The sequence below is a fragment of the Ranitomeya imitator genome, chromosome 5, assembly GCF_032444005.1.
Source record: "Ranitomeya imitator isolate aRanImi1 chromosome 5, aRanImi1.pri, whole genome shotgun sequence".
In the NCBI taxonomy this organism is placed as follows: domain Eukaryota; kingdom Metazoa; phylum Chordata; class Amphibia; order Anura; family Dendrobatidae; genus Ranitomeya; species Ranitomeya imitator.
Genome location: NC_091286.1, coordinates 474,934,715 through 474,955,667, shown reverse-complemented (window position 1 = coordinate 474,955,667; position 20,953 = coordinate 474,934,715). Strand labels below are relative to the sequence as shown.

Below are 20,953 nucleotides of genomic sequence, written 5' to 3'. Positions count from 1 at the left end.
AAAAGGACAACTTAGAGGCAAACGTCGCCGTGTCTAGTGTACCTCCACCTACTACCACTAGACGCTGACGTTTCCTCGACCGCTGGGGACATCTGGAGGCTAGATGTCCTGACTGCTGGCAAACATGACAGACCCTGAGTGCACAAGCGGTCCGGGACTTAGATCCTGCTTGTGACACTTCCCTGGCCTCATGTGACTCAGGAACCAGGACCGGAAATTCCAGAGGTTTGGCGAAAGTAGGAGCCAGCCGAAACCTCTGCCTACACTGGGCTCGCTCTAACCTCCGCTCGTTAAAACGGAGGTCAATTCGAGTGGAGACAGTTATTAACTCCTCCAGTGTGGCAGGAATCTCCCTAGTGGCCAGAGCGTCCTTTACGTGGTCAGCCAAGCCCCTCCAAAATATGGGGATAAGAGCTTTATCCGACCAATCCAGCTCAGATGCTAAGGTGCGGAATTGGATGGCAAAATGACTGACCAAGGACTCACCCTGAGTTAATGCCAGCAATTGGAGCGCAGTATCATGGGTGACTTGAGGTCCTAAAAAGACCTGTTTCAGAGCGCTCAGGAACAGCGGAGCACTCTGCACCACATGATCGCCACGCTCCCACAGCGGCGTAGCCCATTCCAACGCCCTGTCCGACAATAGAGACAGAATAAATCCCACCTTAGCCCGCTCTGTGGGAAAACGTGTAGCCAGGAGCTCGAGGTGAATAGAGCACTGACTCACAAATCCCCTACAAAACTTGCTATCACCAGAAAATTTTTCTGGCAGCGGGAGGCGAGATAATGTCGGAACAGGGGTGGCAATGGACATAGTAGCTGCAGCCACACTGGCAGCCTGTACAGCTACTGCAGTAACATCCACAGCTGAGGTCGCGCTCTCGAGAGCCGCCAACCTACCCTCCAGCTGCTGGATATGCCGCAGAGATTGCTGTTTGTCTGTCATCACTAGCCAGACCCTGGCGCTAGTGTAATGTTAGGACTGGCGGAACGCACCAAGAGAGATGATATAGATGCGTTCGCAGTCCGGGGTCCACCGTGCAGGTGAAACCTGCTGCTAGGAAATGACAGACAATATGGCGGTATTCAAAAGTATACACGCGTGGGTTAAACCTCACCCAGCGTGAAGAAAGCGATCCTGTTGCGTCACAGGACCGCGGTACCGCACATAGAGCGCGAGCAAGTGGTCAGCGAACTAAACCCCAACAGGGATTGTAGTCCGATTAGACCCTTGCTGGCAGTACACCGCAACTGGGTGTGAAAGGAATATATAATTAAGGCACCGAAGTGCGAACTGTGCCGTGCTGGCAGGCACCACTAAGCACCCAGACGTGGGTCAGGAAGCGCACACTGGCGCGTGGCACCGCACTGGCGGTCACAGCAGTAGACGCTGACACGTGTGTGACACGTTGAGTGATAAGTCGGGCGCTAGATAGCAGCCATACTCCATACGCGAACAATCATACAATAGGGTAGGGGTATTTAAAGAACGACTTGCACTCACAACAAACACACATATTAAATTGTACACTAGCGCATGGCCGTGCGGTCATGCGCAGTTTATATAGTTGCAGGACAGGAAGCGGCCACAGAAACTTTGCCCTTCCAAGACTTGCCAAGAGGACCAATAGAATGCGCTGCAGAGTCTGAGCACATGACCCTCGATCTCCAACGGGAGATCTTGCCCTGGGCATGCTCAGTGTGCGCAGACAAGGACTTAGTCCCACAGAAGTCCACTCGCTGCTGACCAGTATAGGCTTTACAGGCAGAAGCTGGAGAAGCAGCAGTAACTCTTCTCACAGAGTCAGACTGAGCGAGACGCTGGGATCGACGTCCCTGCTGAGCAGGCTCCACTGCGGCTGGAGGAGAATGGGAGACCGCAGCGGAGACGGATCGAGATTCCCCCTGTGCAGCAGAGGAAACTCGACTCCTAACACATAGCACACTTAGATTTAAAAGTATTTTAATTATCCTTTTACATAAAGAATATACAGCGGATTAAATAAGTATTGAACACATCACTAATTTTCTAAGTAAATATATTTCTAAAGGTGCTATTGACATGAACTTCTAAACAGATGTCGGTAACAACCCATCCAATCCACACAGGCAAAGAAATCAAACCATAGAGGTCTATAAATTAAGTTATGTATAAGTTATGTCTCATCACAAACAAAATATCTGTATAACAGGGAAGCCGCAAATAAGATAGCCTAAATGCAGTATTACTTGTTGGTCATTTAGATGAGTGGCTAGTATGTAAATGGATTCAAGTGTGTAAATGGATAAATATCAATACATAATAAATTCCATTCTGTTCTCTGAATCAAAATCTAATTATATTTATGTACGGTGGCCTGCAAAAGTTTGGGCACCCCTGTTCAAAATTATCGTTGTTGTGAACAGTTAAGCAAGTTGAAGATGAAATGTGTTATGAACTGGTGGTTTAGGAGCAACATGGGACGAGCTCTGAAGGAGGTGGTACCTGTACTGACCGCAGTCCCTAAGCTCAACACAACACTAGAAGTAGCCGTGGGATGCTCCTGTCACTCCCTAGGCACCTCGTCACAGCCTGAGAACTAACTACCCCGAAAGATAGAAACAGGAAAACTATCTTGCCTCAGAGAAAATCCCCAAAGGATAGATAGCCCCCCACAAGTAATGACTGTGAGTGGAGAGGGAAAAGACATACACAGAATGAAACCAGGATGTAGCACAGGAGGCCAGTCTAGCTAGATAGATAAGACAGGATAGAATACTGTGCGGTCAGTATAAAAACTACAAAAATCCACACAGAATTTACAAAAATCTCCACACCTGACTAAAGGTGTGGAGGGTAAATCTGCTTCCCAGAGCTTCCAGCTTAACTGAATTAATCCATACTAACAAGCTGGACAAAACATATAATGCACAGAACAAATAAGTCCACAACATGTGGACAGAAAATAGCAAAGCAAGGACTTAACTTTGCAGGACTGGTCAGGATATCAGGGAAATCCAAGAGAGATGTGAATCCAACCAGGAACCATTGACAAGTGTCACTAGCTGAAGGGAAGAGCCAGGCATAAATAGCCGAGCAGAAAGACAATCAGTGGAAGCAGCTGCAGACTGCTAAATCCAAGGAGCAGCCATACCACTTAAAACCACCGGAGGGAGCCCAAGAGCAGAACTCACAAAAGTGCCACTTACAACCACCGGAGGGAGCCCAAGAGTGGAATTCACAACAGAATGATCTCTAAAAGGCCTAAAGTTCTTCCTTGGAAAAGTCTTCCAGTTCTGTGAGATTCCTGGGTCATCTTGCATGTACTGCTATTTTGAGGTTTAGCCTCAGATTTTCAATGATATTCAGATCAGGGGACTGTGAGGGCCATTGTAAAACCTTCAGCTTGCGCCTTTTGAGCTAGTCTAGTGTGGATTTAAATATGTCTTTAGGAGCATTATCCATTTGCAGAATCCATCCTTTTTTCAACTTCAGCCTTTTTACAGATGATGTTATATTTGCAACAAGAATTTGTAGAAATTTCATTGAATCCATTCTTCCCTCTACCCGTGAAATGATTGATCCAACCCCATACTTAATGGTTGGCAAGATGTTCTTTTCCTGAAATTCTGTGCCATTTTTTCTCCACACATACCTTTGATCATTGTAGCCAAAGAGTTCTATTTTAACCTCATCGGTCCACAGGACTTTTTTTTCCAAAATGCATCAGGCTTGTTTAGATTCTATTTTACATATTCCTGATGCTGAATTTTATGATTAGGATGCAGGAGAGGTTTTCTTTCTTTCTTTCTTTCCATGAAGGCCATATTTGGGCAGTTGTCTCTGAACAGTAGAACGATGCACCAAAACTCCAGTGTCTGCTAAATGTTTCTGAAGGTCTCTTGCAAGTCAAGTGGGGGCTCTGATTTGCCTCTCTAGCTATCTTACGAGCAGCTCTCACTGAAATTTTCCTCGGTCTTCCAGACCTTATCTTCACTTCTACATTCACCCTGTTAACTGCCATTTGTTACATTTACGAAATTACATTTCGAACTGAGGAAAGGGCAACTTGAAAATGCTTTGATATCTTCTTATAGCCCTTCTCCTGCTTTGTGGCCCTCCACCATTTTCATTTTCAGAGTGCTAGGTAGCTGCTTAGAAGAACGCATGGCTGCTGTTTTTTGGCACAACGATAGAGGAGGCTGGGTTTTTATAAAGCTGGGAAATTTGCATCACCTGGTCTTTCCTAACAATGATGGTGAACAAGCCATAACCCTAACAGGCCAATTAAGGTCTGAAACCTTGGTCAAAGTTATCTGAGCACACAAACATCCAAGGGTGTCCAAACTTTTGAATTGGCCCATTTTCCTTTTTGTAGTTTTTAAAATGAAAACCTTGACAATACATTTTTTTTGCCTAAAATACAAATGAAATGTGTCATCATTAACTTTAGGCCTTTTAGAGATCATTTCATCTTCAACGTGCTTAACTGCTCACAATAACAGTAATTTTGACCAGGAGTACCCAAACTTATGTGCCACTGTATAATGTGCATTTTAATCTTAAATTATATTTACTTCTACAATGATACTGTATATATTAGTTTGAAATAGTTATAAATTTGTAACTAACCTGACTGATAAGAATCCCAGTTACAATTCCGAGCTGGTGTAATGTTCCAAGAGCTCCTCTTAAGGAAGTGGGAGAAATTTCACCTATATAGATGGGGACTAGTCCTGATGATAACCCTAAATAAATTATATTGTAAAGATTATTTACGGCTGACGCAAAGATTGTTCTTTTGCACAAAGTTGATTTCTGCTGCTTAAAATGAATTTTATAAGCATATCCCAAATTTCTCTTTTCTCTATAATATCCAAGACAATCAAAGTGAATGTTTCTACACAATATTCTAATTTTCGAATTTACAATTATGCAATGTAAAGGCGATCACCCACATATTATGTCTTAGATTACGCAAACACCATATATAATTTCAGGATAGATAGTAATCTTTTTTATATATAGCTCAAATCAGGCTCGGACTGGCCAACACAGTAACAGGGCAATCCCCCGGTGGGCCCCTATGCAGATCTGAGCCCCCAATCCCTCTGTATGGGCAGTATTTGGCATAATTTACTCTGTACAGAAAAAAGCAGCATCTATCCAGTTTATTATTACATAGAGATAGATATAGGTAGAGTTGTGAATGGGGGTAGTATAATATTGGTATGCAGGTGAAAAGTGGGCCCCCTTTAAAGTCAGTTACTGGTGGGCCCTTGGCACCCCAGTCTGACATTGTCTCAAATATATTCCACCGTACTTTAATATATAGGGATTCTTGGCACAGATGTTTCCTGTGTAGTTTCTACAGTTGTATAAAATAAACTAGACAGGACATAAATAAGAGCAGAAAGGCTTCCTTCCTCAATTGGGCCTCAGCATTTGCCTGACCTTCCTGAGCGAGGACACTGCCCTCTAAGGCCACGTTCCCACGATGAGCTTTTGGTGCGTTTTTTATGTTGCAGAATTTTTGCACATATTATTTCAATTAGGTTATTTGTGCTATTTCATTGCGTTTTTGTGTGGGTTTTTATACCATGTGTTTTTATCACATTGTTGATGATGCATTTTTGTTCCTGGTGTGTCATGCTGTAAATAAAGCGGCTTTGTTTTTGATACTTCCTGGTTTTTTGCTTTGACAAAATTTGATTGAAATACTAAGGTGCGGATTAAATGGGTCTTCGATGCTTTTCCGCCATGGAAACGCACTAAAAACACATGTGCGTTTTTTTTTTGCAGCAGAATTTCCGCACCTAATGCAAGTCTATGGGGACAAGCCACACAGAAAACTCAGCATACCCGCAAGAGAAATGAACATGCTACGGATTTGAAAAATGCAGGATAAGGTCAGTTTACAGTGTGTAAAAAAAGCTGAATGGGCATGAGATTTCTATCAATCCCATCCAATGTGATACACAGCAAAAACACGCAGAGTCAAAAATTTATCAAAATCTCATCGTGAGAATGTAGCTTAAAAGTACCAAACCGAAATCAATGCAAAATATCTTTATATACCGTAATTGTTTAGTTTGGGGATCTGAATTTACCCCAATCAGAAAGGATTGTTTCCTTGTACATTTGAAATCAGCCCAGAGAAGCAGTTCTGCAGGTTTGGCTTCTGGAACATATGAATGGCTGACTGTGTAATGCACGGCTGAGTCCACCAGATCAGAACGTGGCTTTTTTAGCAGCTTTCTTTTAGCAACTCTGGCCAATAGAGGGGACCCCTGTATAAAGTTAATATTCCTAATATCTTCCAATACTCTCTTGTATAGTAACATTAAAAAATTTTCTTTACCAAAGTTTTAAAGGGAATCTGTCAAATAGTTTGTGTACCCTACCAATAGTATCGTGAAATAGGGCTTGGGCAGGCCTTTCAGGATATGTAACTTTTGTTTGCACTGTTGTGTTGCTGTGAGCACCTCAAAATCTATAGTCGCATGCCAGCTAGTCAAATTCCCACCCCTCTGCGCCGGTGTCAGTGATTCAGTCACACTGCCGTATGCTAGAGGATCTCATCACAATCCTTGGACTTGCCATCTTCTGTCCTGACCTGAGCGTGAGTGCATGTATTTCTATGCAGCTGTCATGATCAGGTCAGGAGAGCAGACGTCAGTCCGAGCATTGCGATGTGATCCTAGTACAAGTAATATGACAGTCTAACTGCACCCAATCAGTGACACTGGGTAGAATCAGTAGCGTAGCTACCGGGGGGGGCATAGGGGGCCATTGCCCCTGGCCCAGTGCTTAGAGGGGCAATGGCGTGCTTTCAGGAGATGAGTGGGAGCTCGGAGCACCGCGGGAACATGGATGAAGAGCAGTGAGTATTTATTTACTGTTTTTTTTATGGGAGCTGCCTTATACTACAGGGTCTGCCTATGGGGGTGCTGTGTTATACTACAGGGTCTGGCTATGGAGGTGCTGCCTTATACTGCAGGGTCTGCCTATGGAGTTGCTTCCTTCTACTACAGGGTCTGCTTATGGGGTGCTGCCTTATACTACAGGGTCTGCCTATGGGGGTGCTGCCTTACACTACAGAGTCTGCCTATGGGTGCTGCCTTGTGCTATAGAGTCTGCCTATGGGGTGCTGCCTTGTGCTATAGAGTCTGCCTATGGGGGTGTATTATACAATATAGAGTAGGCCTATGGGGAGTGCATTATACTATATTTAGGACAAACTAGTGCATTATACTATATGGAGGCTATCTAGGGGGCCATCGTACAGTGTGGGGATTACAGTGAAGGAGCCATCATACAGTGTGGAGATTACAGTGCGGGGGCCATCATACAGTGTGGAAATTAGTGTTGGAGCCATCAAACAATTTGTGGGCTACTAAGGAGTCAGTATACTGTGTGGGTGGCACTATACAGTGAGGGGGCATTATACTGTGTGTAAGAGAGCATCATACTGTGTATAGGTGAGCTGTACGGGGGGAGACTTGGGACATTATTAAATGTAAAGTGGACACTTATTGTTATAGGGGAACTCAGGTTACTGCAACTGTCAAAGGGGTGCACAGGACATTATTACTTTCTAGGGGGAAAAATGTGGGCACTGTTTTCTAGGGCACTTGCGCCCAGCATTACTATATTATAGAGAGGTGCTTTAGAATTTTGAAGCCACAGAGAACCACACAGCAGGTGCAGTAATACGGACACATATGGCAGCAGCGGCTCAGTATTGGGGTATCAGCAGGATGATGAGTTTGTGTAGGTGGTAGATACCAATCCTGCAGAATATATAAGTTTGTGTATTCTCTGCAGGCCGAGTCTTGGCTGGAAGAAGTTGTCATGTCGGTCTGGACCAAATGGAAAAGACGGGAAAAGTGAACGATTCCATCAGAAAGAACGTCAGTGGTAAGTCACCATCTATAACTGTACTGTCATCTCTTATATATTCTGCAGGATTGGTATCTACCACTGACTATATGGCGGTAATATCCATGTTAATCTTTATATAAAGATTATCTTCAGTAACAGCGTGGTCATCTGCTGAGGTTCTCCTCCACTATTACCGAGTTGTACACTATTCACGAGCTGCAACCAAGGTTACCTGGTTAGGGGACCACTCAAAAGTTTCGCCCCCCCCCCCCCCTGAACCAAAACCCTACGCCTTTGGGCAGAATTATTGGTGGCGGAAGGGGTGAATATTCATTTGGCAATTATATATGCTTGGCTAGCTGACACAAGACTATACATTTTCAGGGGCTTACAGCAACACAACGGGGTATCATACAGCAGTAAAAGTTACATGCTGGAGGAGGGGGGTTTGTCTCTATGTAAAGTCTTGTCTAAAGTCCACTTTAAGGGAGGATATTAGCGAAGGGAATGAGGATGTCGAGTCCATATGGGTTGAAATTCATGGAGGGAAAAATGGTAACAAAATTCTCATTGGGGTCTGTTACAAACCCCCAAATATAACAGAAACCATGGAAAGTCTACTTCTAAAGCAGATAGATGAAGCTGCAACCCATAATGAGGTCCTGGTTATGGGGGACTTTAACTACCCGGATATTAACTGGGAAACAGAAACCTGTGAAACCCATAAAGGCAACAGGTTTCTGCTAATAACCAAGAAAAATTATCTTTCACAATTGGTGCAGAATCCAACCAGAGGAGCAGCACTTTTAGACCTAATACTATCTAATAGACCTGACAGAATAACAAATCTGCAGGTGGTTGGGCATCTAGGAAATAGCGACCACAATATTGTGCAGTTTCACCTGTCTTTCACTAGGGGGACTTGTCAGGGAGTCACAAAAACATTGAACTTTAGGAAGGCAAAGTTTGAACAGCTTAGAGATGCCCTTAATCTGGTAGACTGGGACAATATCCTCAGAAATAAGAATACAGATAATAAATGGGAAATGTTTAAGAACATCCTAAATAGGCAGTGTAAGCGGTTTATACCTTGTGGGAATAAAAGGACTAGAAATAGGAAAAACCCAATGTGGCTAAACAAAGAAGTAAGACAGGCAATTAACAGTAAAAAGAAAGCATTTGCACTACTAAAGCAGGATGGCACCATTGAAGCTCTAAAAAACTATAGGGAGAAAAATACTTTATCTAAAAAACTAATTAAAGCTGCCAAAAAGGAAACAGAGAAGCACATTGCTAAGGAGAGTAAAACTAATCCCAAACTGTTCTTCAACTATATCAATAGTAAAAGAATAAAAACTGAAAATGTAGGCCCCTTAAAAAATAGTGAGGAAAGAATGGTTGTAGATGACGAGGAAAAAGCTAACATATTAAACACCTTCTTCTCCACGGTATTCACGGTGGAAAATGAAATGCTAGGTGAAATCCCAAGAAACAATGAAAACCCTATATTAAGGGTCACCAATCTAACCCAAGAAGAGGTGCGAAACCGGCTAAATAAGATTAAAATAGATAAATCTCCGGGTCCGGATGGCATACACCCACGAGTACTAAGAGAACTAAGTAATGTAATAGATAAACCATTATTTCTTATTTTTAGTGACTCTATAGCGACAGGGTCTGTTCCGCAGGACTGGCGCATAGCAAATGTGGTGCCAATATTCAAAAAGGGCTCTAAAAGTGAACCTGGAAATTATAGGCCAGTAAGTCTAACCTCTATTGTTGGTAAAATATTTGAAGGGTTTCTGAGGGATGTTATTCTGGATTATCTCAATGAGAATAACTGTTTAACTCCATATCAGCATGGGTTTATGAGAAATCGCTCCTGTCAAACCAATCTAATCAGTTTTTATGAAGAGGTAAGCTATAGGCTGGACCACGGTGAGTCATTGGACGTGGTATATCTCGATTTTTCCAAAGCGTTTGATACCGTGCCGCACAAGAGGTTGGTACACAAAATGAGAATGCTTGGTCTGGGGGAACATGTGTGTAAATGGGTTAGTAACTGGCTTAGTGATAGAAAGCAGAGGGTGGTTATAAATGGTATAGTCTCTAACTGGGTCGCTGTGACCAGTGGGGTACCGCAGGGGTCAGTATTGGGACCTGTTCTCTTCAACATATTCATTAATGATCTGGTAAAAGGTTTACACAGTAAAATATCGATATTTGCAGATGATACAAAACTATGTAAAGCAGTTAATACAAGAGAAGATAGTATTCTGCTACAGATGGATCTGGATAAGTTGGAAACTTGGGCTGAAAGGTGGCAGATGAGGTTTAACAATGATAAATGTAAGGTTATACACATGGGAAGAGGGAATCAATATCACCATTACACACTGAACGGGAAACCACTGGGTAAATCTGACAGGGAGAAGGACTTGGGGATCTTAGTTAATGATAAACTTACCTGGAGCAGCCAGTGCCAGGCAGCAGCTGCCAAGGCAAACAGGATCATGGGGTGCATTAAAAGAGGTCTGGATACACATGATGAGAGCATTATACTGCCTCTGTACAAATCCCTAGTTAGACCGCACATGGAGTACTGTGTCCAGTTTTGGGCACCGGTGCTCAGGAAGGATATAATGGAACTAGAGAGAGTACAAAGGAGGGCAACAAAATTAATAAAGGGGATGGGAGAACTACAATACCCAGATAGATTAGCGAAATTAGGATTATTTAGTCTAGAAAAAAGACGACTGAGGGGCGATCTAATAACCATGTATAAGTATATAAAGGGACAATACAAATATCTCGCTGAGGATCTGTTTATACCAAGGAAGGTGACGGGCACAAGGGGGCATTCTTTGCGTCTGGAGGAGAGAAGGTTTTTCCACCAACATAGAAGAGGATTCTTTACTGTTAGGGCAGTGAGAATCTGGAATTGCTTGCCTGAGGAGGTGGTGATGGCGAACTCAGTCGAGGGGTTCAAGAGAGGCCTGGATGTCTTCCTGGAGCAGAACAATATTGTATCATACAATTATTAGGTTCTGTAGAAGGACGTAGATCTGGGTATTTATTATGATGGAATATAGGCTGAACTGGATGGACAAATGTCTTTTTTCGGCCTTACTAACTATGTTACTATGTTACTATGTTACATATCCTGAAAAAACTGCCCAAATCCTATTTCAGGATGCTATTAGTAGGGTACGCAAAAATGACCTGACGGATTCTCTTTAAGTTAAAACTTCCAGTTCATTTTTAAATGTAATCGCAAGAAGTGATCTCTTCAGTGTTGAGTTCATTCATTATTGCGGATAGATTATTAAGTTAAATTGTGTAGCACTGTTTGCTAATATCTTGAGTTTTATGTCGTCATTCTGTAATTTTATTTGTAAAAATTCAATTAAAATACAGTTATCCATATTTAAAAAAAAGTTTAAACTTTTGAAAAATGGTCCACTGTTAGATGAGTCCTATACATCCATATACAATGTTTTGAAAAAGTATTTGTTCCTCGTGAACTCTTTCACATTCCTTCACACTATACACACAAGCTGAAATGTATTTTATTGGGATTTTATATGATGTAGATGTAGATTGTGAGCCTTCGCGGGCAGGGTCCTCTCTCCTCCTGTACCAGTTATGACTTGTATTGTTTAAGATTATTGTACTTGTTTTTATTATGTATACCCCTCCTTACATGTAAAGCGCCATGGAATAAATGGCGCTATAACAATAAATAATAATAATATACCAACCCAAACTGGCAAGTATGTGTGAAGTGTAAAGGAAACAATTCATGGTTTTCTAATCATTTAAAAAAAATTATAAATCTGGTAATTGTGACGTGCATTTGTATTCATCTCCCTGAGTCAATACTTTGTAGGACCATCTTTCGCTGCAAATTCTGCTGCAAGTCTTTTGGGGTATGTCTCTACCGGCTTTGCACACCTATAGGTTGAAAAGTTTACCCATTCTTCTTTGGAAACTATTTCTAACTCAGTGAGACTGATGGTGTTTTCAGGGTGATGATGTTCAGTGTTGGTATTCCACCACACATAGTTTTGTATTTAGCCAAGAAAGCTCTATGTTGGTCTCATCTGACCAGAGCACCTATTTCCACAAGCTAGTTGTGTCCCCTACATGGCGTTTTGCAAACTGCAAACTGGACTTTTTATAGCTTGCTTTCGTCAATCTTGGGCAATTTGTCTTTATAACTTAACCCTGCTTTACTTTTCTCCTCAACTTTATCCCTGACCTGTCTTGTGTGTTCCTTGGTTTTCATGATTCTGTTTGATCCCTCATGTTCTCATATAAACCTCTGAATCCTTCACAGAACAGCTGTAGTCATACTGAGAGTAAATTACACACAGATGGACTCAGTTTACTAATTCTGTGACGTGTGGAGGCAATTGGTTACTCAGGATTATTATATTTAGGGTTATCAGACTAATGGGGGCTGAATACAAATGCACGTCACAATTTTCAGATGTATATTTTTAAAATAGCTAGAAAACCGTGGTATCATTTCCTCTACACTTCACAAACATGTGCTAATTTATGTTGAAATATCACATGAAATTCAAATAAAATACATTTAAATTTGTGGGTGTAACATTAAAAAATGTGGTAAAGTTCACGGGGTATGAATTCGTTTTCAAGGCACCTTAAGATTGTTGAGATAGTGTGTTCATGATAACAAGCATGTGACTATGTTCTTCACTGCTTTGAAAATCTATGCTCAAGGGTCCACACCAGGCATGGTTCTCTCCTGTCCTGACTGATAACAACTGGCTGTCTAGCATTACAGGTTTATAATAGGTAATACTTATTTTAGCAACAAGCTATGGGCAGCTGCTGTAGTGTGAAGTGATTGCTCCTTTAGTAATGGTACAGGTAAGCTTTCCCAACATTATTGGCATACAGTGATAATAACTAGATCACATTTTATTCAGAATAAAAAAGAAACAAAAACCTTCTAGTTGAAAATATGAGAAGTTTAGAAATGATCCACTTACCACAATAAAGACCAGTTATAAGTCTACCAGAAATTACTAGGGCGTGGGCTTGTCCCAAAGGAGCTAGTCCCATGAGAAGGGCACCAATGACGGCCAAAGTATTTACAATCATCATGGATTTAATCCTAAAATACAAAAGAAGATCTGAAATTTAAGGGAATCAGTCACCAGGCTTGTGCTATGTAATCTGAGAGAAGAATGATGTATGGGCAGATACCTTGATTCTAGTAATCTGTCACTTACTGGGCTGCTTGCTGTAGTTTTGATAACAATCACTGATTTTTCTGCTCCAGATCTATCAGTTATATGAATGCTGAGCTTTGTTTAACACCACTGATTGGCAGCTTTCTGTGTACATTGGCAAAAAGCTGCCAATCAGTGCTGGTCGGGGTGATACAGAGCACGAGAATTACAGGGCACATGACAACTAGTCTTCTAGTGGTAATTTACTGCTGGTAAAACACTGATTTTATTGAAACTGCAGCAAGTAGCCCCTACGTCGTGCTGCTTTCAGACTATGTAGCAAGAACCTCCTGGCAGACTCCCTTGAAGGAGGATATATATGGTTAGATAGCATGACCTACAAAGGGTCTTTAGCCTGACAATAATATCTTTACCCAGAATCTCTCCTTATTGATCGCAACATACTTCATCATATTAGGAGTCAAATTTTGAGCCAAATGTGAATCTGGACACACACTTTGTCCTGTACGCCACAAATGAGCTACATAATTATACTTTTATTGTATTGAGCATAGTTCATAGTACAGAACAACAAGCAGATTCTTACATAACTGGTTCTACAAAGCACATCCTTAATGTGTGTGACTTTTTACCAATATACACTCAAATGCCTGTACAGAAATCTCTCACCTGAAAGTTCTCATTACTTTCACAGAATGGAATAATCTTGTTGTTGGAACCAATATTCTTCATGATGAATGGTATTATTTGTGCTTTTCCCATAGGAGATGGAACTTAACTCTCAAAGTGGGACACAAAAACTTATGTTTTGTCCAGAGTTCATAGGTAACTTCTAGTACCCATATGTCGCATGTATCAGAACTACAGCCACCAAAGACATTTTGCTTTTATGGTAACTGGATTATTTAAAAAAAAAATCATTTAGGCTGATATTAGATGTTACTCTGATCACACAGAGTTGTTTAAAAAGTAAGAAACCCGAAAATGTCTAGTACAGTGCAACCTTAAAAATTACCAATAATGGAAAAACTAAATTTTGTTCTCTTCTCCAATATTAGGTCTAATGCTGCACAGGTATGAATGCTGCTTACCTTCCAAATTTGTCTGCAAACCATCCAACAAAAAAGGAAGACACCAATCCGCCAAGAGAGAAAACTGATACCGAGAGCGACCAGTACATGGTAACAGATGGGTGGACTGCAGGTTCAGCTGTCTCATTTCCACTTCTGTCTGTGAGTTCTACTATCGGCACCTCCAGTACTTTTGCATAGTGGTTTTCAATTATCTAGGTGATGGAATAGAACAGGCTAAATAAAACTAATCCATGTCATTACATTAAACACTCAAGGGTTCCTGATAAATTGTTCATACACATAAAGGGACATTTACATTGCAGGATAATCATGAGCGAGCCTAGTTAAAAACGCTCGCTTCACGATTATCTTGTAGTATAAGCACCCTGCCGATCACCTAATGAAAGAAGAAAAACCATCGTTCATCGGGTGAATTGATCTTTTGTGCAACACCTCAGATCATTGTTCTCAGCAATAAACAGGACTCGATCTGCCGAGAACAGTTGCAATCTATACACATCGAGCAATCTAGATCGCTCAAGGGTTATCATCTACTTTGTTCTGCCTACTGTATATAAATAGGCACTTAAACAACAGCCGACTAGTAAAAGTTACCGATCTGTGGTCATATTGTGCGGCTGGTTGGTCAGTGTAAACGGACTTTCAGGCTATGTACACATTTACACAGTGGTGTATGCCAAACAGGATTTTCGTTAGAATCCCTGAAAAACTGTATTACAATGACAACCCAGACAGAGCCATTCATTCCATAATGGAGGCAATTCTGTGTCCATATTTACTCCATGAGCTCCATATCAGTAAATTGCTCAGTCATGTCTCGTGGGGGTTCACATTGAAAACCAGCTTTTTCACGGATAACAAAGAAAGTTAAAAAAATCCTGGCTCTTGTGTATAGGGGTTTCCTTACTCTCAACCAACAGCAGATGCCAGAGAAAGAAGGATTGGGCATCTTTAATTTTAGCATGCCCGATCCATTGTTCCTAAAGGGGTTAAGCAGCATCCAGAGGCATCTGGCAATCGGTTATTCCCCTTTTTATATTGACAAAACATACAGTACAGACCAAAAGTTTGGACACACCTCATTTAAAGATTTTTCTGTATTTTCATGACTATGAAAATTGTACATTCTCACTGAAGGCATCAAAACTATGAATTAACACATGTGGAATTATATACTTAACAAAAAAGTGTGAAACAACTGAAATAATGTCTTATATTGTAGGTTCTTCAAAGTAGCTACCTTTTGCTTTGATGACTGCTTTGCACACTCTTGGCATTCTCTTGATGAGCTTCAAGAGGTAGTCACCGGGAAGGTCTTCCAACAATCTTGAAGGAGTTCCCAGAGATGCTTAGCACTTGTTGGCGCTTTTGCCTTCACTCTGCGGTCCAGCTCACCCCAAACCATCTCGATTGGGTTCAGGTGTGGTGACTGTGGAGGCCAGGTCATCGGGCGTAGCACCCCATCACTCTCCTTCTTGGTCAAATAGCCCTTATACAGCCTGGAGGTGTGTTTGGGGTCATTGTGCTGTTGAAAAATAAATGATTGTCCAACTAAACGCAAACCGGATGGAATAGCATGCCGCTGCAAGATGCTGTGGTAGCCATGCTGGTTCAGTATGCCTTCAAATTTTATTAAATCTCCAACAGTGTCACCAGCAAAGCACCCCCACACCATCACACTTCCTCCTCCATGCTTCACGGTAGGAACCAGGCATGTAGAGTCCATCCTTTCATCTTTTCTGCGTCGCACAAAGACACAGTGGTTGGAACCAAAGATCTCAAATTTGGACTCATCAGACCAAAGCACAGATTTTTACTGGTCTAATGTCCATTCCATGTGTTCTTTAGCCAAAACAAGTCTCTTCTGCTTGTTGCCTGTCCACTGTTGCAGTGGTTTTCTAGCAGCTATTTTACCATGAAGGCCTGCTGCACAAAGTCTCCTCTTAACAGTTGTTGTAGAGATGTGTCTGCTGCTAGAACTCTGTGTGGCATTGACCTGGTCTCTAATCTGAACTGCTGTTAACCTGCGATTTCTGAGGCTGGTGACTCGGATAAACTTATCCTCAGAAGCAGAGGTGACTCTTGGTCTTCCTTTCCTGGGGCGGTCCTCATGTGAGCCAGTTTCTTTGTAGCGCTTGATGATTTTTGCAACTGCACTTGAGGACACTTTCAAAGTTTTCCCAATTTTTCAGACTCACTGATCTTCATTTCTTAAAGTAATGATGGTCACTCGTTTTTCTTTACTTAGAATTTGTATTATGGCAAGAAAAAATCAGCTAACAGTCTATTCAGTAGGACTATCAGCTGTGTATCCACCAGACTTCTGCACAACACAACTGATGGTCCCAACCCCATTTATAAGGCACGAAATCCCACTTATTAAACCTGACAGGGAACACCTGTGAAGTGAAAACCATTCCCGGTGACTACCTCTTGAAGCTAATCAAGAGAATGCCAAAAGTGTGCAAAACAGTCATCAAAGCAAAAGGTGGCTACTTTGAAGAACCTAGAATATAAGACATAATTTCAGTTGTTTCACACTTTTTTGTTAAGTATATAATTCCACATGTGTTAATTCATAGTTTTGATGCCTTCAGTGTGAATGTACAATTTTCATAGTCATGAAAATACAGAAAAATCTTTAAATGAGAAAGTGTGTCCAAACTTTTGGTCTATACTTTATATGCGTATTAAGGAGGGAGAGTAAAACAATATGTGCACTAAATTGTAAATCTGTAAGTCAATCACACACCAATCTCTCCACCATGGCCAAACCAAAGAGCTGTCTAAGGACACCAGGGACAAAATTGTAGGCCTTGTAGGTTGGGATGGGCTACAGGACAATAAGCTAGCAGCTTGGTGAGAAGGCAACAACTGTTGGTACAATTATTAGAAATGGAAGAAACACAAGATGACTGTCAGTCTTCCGTGGTCTGGGGGTCCATGCAAGATCTCGCTTCGTGGGGTAAGGATGATTGTGATAAAGGTTCCTTATTTTATAGAATGTTGTAGATAAGCCCTGAAAGGCGGTGGCCACATCTTATAGTGGCATAATCTGCTGTCAGGTTCCCTTTAAGGATAACAAAGTCAATGTTTTAGAGTGGCCATCACATAGCCCTGATCTCAATCCTATTGAAAATTTATGGGCAAAGATGAAAAGGTAGGTACAAGCAAGACAACCTACAAACCTGGATCAGTTACACCAGTTTTGTCAGAAGGAATGGGCTCAAATTCTGACCAACTATTGTGAGAAGCTTGTGGAAGGATATACTGAACTTTTGACCCAAGTCATTCAGTTTAAGGGCAATAGTACCAAATACTAATGAAATTGATGTAAACTAGTGAGTTATGCCTATAAAGAAGAAGGATAACATTTAGAGAAAATTGTGTCATACACTACAATTCCATTTTTTTTAGCTCTCATGTTGGAGGAAAATCTTCACAGATAGCTGAGAGAGCAGCATCCTGTGGCAGAAAATACACACTTGCTGAAATTGCTATGGCGTTAAGTGACTGGGCGCCCATTCCCCTTGGTTCAGCCAACTTTAGTCCAATGTGTAAAAGGACTGTGGGTGCAACGGGCCCACCAGAGTTAATGTACAAGACCAGATTAGAGGAGATGGGATAAACGAGCTCAGAGAATCAGTAGACAGCACACACACAGCGTCCAGCAAGAGATTCTGCTTTAAAGGGAACCTGTCACCCTGAAAATCGCGGGTGAGGTAAGCCCACCGGCATCAGGGGCTTATCTACAGCATTCTGTAATGCTGTAGATAAGCCCCCAATGTATCCTGAAAGAGGAGAAAAAGACGTTAGATTATACTCACCCAGGGGCTGTCCCGCTGCTGGTCAGGTCAGATGGGTGTCTCCGGTCCGTTCCGGAGCCTCCCATCTTCATTACAAGACGTCCTCTTCTGATCTTCAGCCACGGCTCCGGCGCAGGCGTACTTTGCTCTGCCCTGTTGAGGGCAGACAAAGTACTGCAGTGCGCAGGTGCCGGGCCTCTGACCTTTCCGGCGCCTGTGCACTGCAGTACTTTGTCTGCCCTCAACAGGGCAGAGCAAAGTACGCCTGCGCCGGAGCCGTGGGTAGTCGAGTTAGATTTTGAAGGTGGCGGTATGTTACACTATTTAGATGATTTTTTATTTTTTGGTCCGATTGATTCAGTTATTTGTCATTCTATGTTGAACAAATTTTTGAGTATTTGTAATCTTTTTGGCATTCCCATTGCTGTAGAGAAAACGGTACCTCCTTGTACCTTCTTAGAATTTTGGGGTATTTTATTAGACTCTGAAAGTATGACTTGTTCCTTACCCCCTGAGAAATTATCTAAGCTTCATGCTTCCGTTTCTCGTTGTTTGGCGGTAGAGAAGGTTACTCTGAAAGAATTGCAGTCCTTGTTAGGAGCTTTGAATTTTGCGCTAAGAATTATTCCCATAGGCAGGGTTTTTCTAGGAGATTGTATGAAGCAACTGCTGGCCATTCCTCCCCGCATTCTCATATTCGTCTTGGTAAGGCGTTAAAGGAAGATTTGAAAGTTTGGTTGAAGTTTTTGTCTAATTTTAATGGAAGAGCGGTGTGGCAGACATCATTTGTTTCTGCGGATGAATTGTCTTTGTTTTATTGTGCTGATAGAGAGTTAGGTTTTAGCTTATCATTTTCGTCTTTTTCGGCGTCTGAGGCATGGCCGCTGTCATGGCATCAGCTTAATGTAAAAGATAACCAGACTGTTTTGGATTTATTCTCTATATTTTTATGTTTACAGCTTTGGGGTGTGCTTCTCAGTAATAAAATAATTTTGTTTTCTTCTAATAATCAGGGTTTAGTTTTTGCAGTGAATACCCTGTCTTCGAAAAATAGATGGGCTGCTCGGATCATTAGGCATATGGTTTTTCTCTGTTTGGAGTATAACATCTGGTTAAAAGCTTCTTTCTCCTCTGTGAGCAATAGTAATAATAATAATAATAATAATAATAATAATTTTTATTTATATAGCGCCAACATATTCCGCAGCGCTTTACAAATTATAGAGGGGACTTGTACATACAATAGACATTACAGCATAACAGAAATACAGTTCAAAACAGATATCAAGAGGAGTGAGGGCCCTGCTCGTAAGCTTACAAACTATGAGGAAAAGGGGAGACACGAGAGGTGGATGGTAACAATTGCTATAGTTATTCGGACCAGCCATAGTGTAAGGCTTGGGTGTTCATGTAAAGCTGCATGAACCAGTTAATTAATTTTTTTTTTTTTTTTTTAATATAGGCCACACAGGGATCGTTAGGTTAATGCATTGAGGCGGTAGGCCAGTCTGAACAAATGAGTTTTTAGTAATGCTGCATCTGTTTGTCACTGCCAGCTTTTTCTACCCAAGAGTGAAATCCGGGAAGCAGAAGGAAACAGAGCAGCTTGCCCACAATGGATTTGGGATGTGATACAGGATTAATTTTACACTTCATTACTAAATCTTTGGCTGATAGAACATGGGCCGAATATTCGGCGGCATGGAATTTGTGGTTTAATTTTTGTTTAGCCAGGAATCACCCACATACAGTTTGTAACGTGGAAATGTCGTTTAATTTCTTAGAGTATCTAGTGAAAAAAGGTTTATCTTATTCTGCCCTGTCAAAAAATATAGCGGGAGTTTCATTTTTTCTTAAAGTTTTAGGTGCCAATCCTAAGTCCGATATTTTTCATGTGCACCAATTTTTAAAAGGTTTTAAAAGGGCTCACTTTAAGCCTGATGAGCGACATCCTATTTCTTTCCATTTACTCAAGAACCTCTGTTCTTGTGTTTCCTCAGTTTGTATTAATGAGTTTGAATCGTGCCTTTTTTCCACAGCTTTTTCTTTGGCTTTTTTTTGCAGCATGGCGAATTGGTGAACTAGTATCCCAAAAGAAGTCTGTTCCGTCTGGCCTGTTCGTTGAAGATGTTAAAATTTTTGATTCTCATGTCATGCTATTTATCAGAAAATCCAAAATGGATCAAATAGGTAGAGGCTCTTCCTTGCGGTTGAATTCGATCTCTGACAATACTATTTGTCCTGTTTCCAATACGAAAAAATGGGTGTTATTAAGGCCTAAGATCAATGGCCCATTCTTTGTTCATCTTAATGGCGAGCCTGCTACTTGTTTTCAATTTAATTTTATTCTCAAAAAATGTTTAAAGGAGCTGAAGTTGACGGATTTAAAAATATCATCTCATTCTTTTCGTATTGGAGCGGCAACTGAGGCCTCTAGATTGGGTTTTCATGATAACACGATAAAAAAAAAATCGGTCGTTGGGATTCAGATAGATTTAAATTGTACATCCGCCCTAATTTATATCCCTCTTAACATTTGGTTCATTTTTTAGGAATTTTGTCGGTGTGGATCATCGGACATTCTTATGTTTTTTGGGCTGAAAAAAAGGGCGAATGTGAGATTGTATACAGAGAATCTTTCTTTTAATCCTTCTTTTCTCCAAGTTTTTTGGTTTAGCAGGCGTGGAATGCAGTGGAAAAATTTAATTGAAGACATGTGAAGATTGAAGAAAATATGGCCTTCTCCGAACTTAGTAATTTTGCATCTGGGAGGAAATGATTTGGGTAAAATCGGCACCCTTAATCTGATTGCTTTTATGAGAAGGGATATATCCATTTTAAAAACAGAATTTTTTAATGCAACCCTTGTATTTTCAGAAATCGTTCCAAGGTTTTTATGGTTCAGTAGTAATATGGTATTCTTGGAAAGGATTCGTAAGCGAGTCAACAGGAGTTTGGAAAAGT

The 20,953-nt window shown here is 41.3% G+C and overlaps 1 protein-coding gene across 1 annotated transcript in view; it reads right to left on the bottom strand.

Annotated features, from left to right (window-relative positions):
* Window positions 1–20,953, bottom strand: part of SLC2A2 (solute carrier family 2 member 2) — a 110,978-nt gene that overhangs the window by 53,901 nt on the left and 36,124 nt on the right. Inside the window, exons 3-5 of the mRNA XM_069727331.1 lie at window positions 14,181–14,374; window positions 12,886–13,010; window positions 4,613–4,728 (exon numbers count right to left, since the gene is read on the bottom strand). Of these exons, the coding sequence (XP_069583432.1) occupies window positions 4,613–4,728; window positions 12,886–13,010; window positions 14,181–14,374 (435 nt within the window). The remainder of the gene's footprint in view (window positions 1–4,612; window positions 4,729–12,885; window positions 13,011–14,180; window positions 14,375–20,953) is intronic.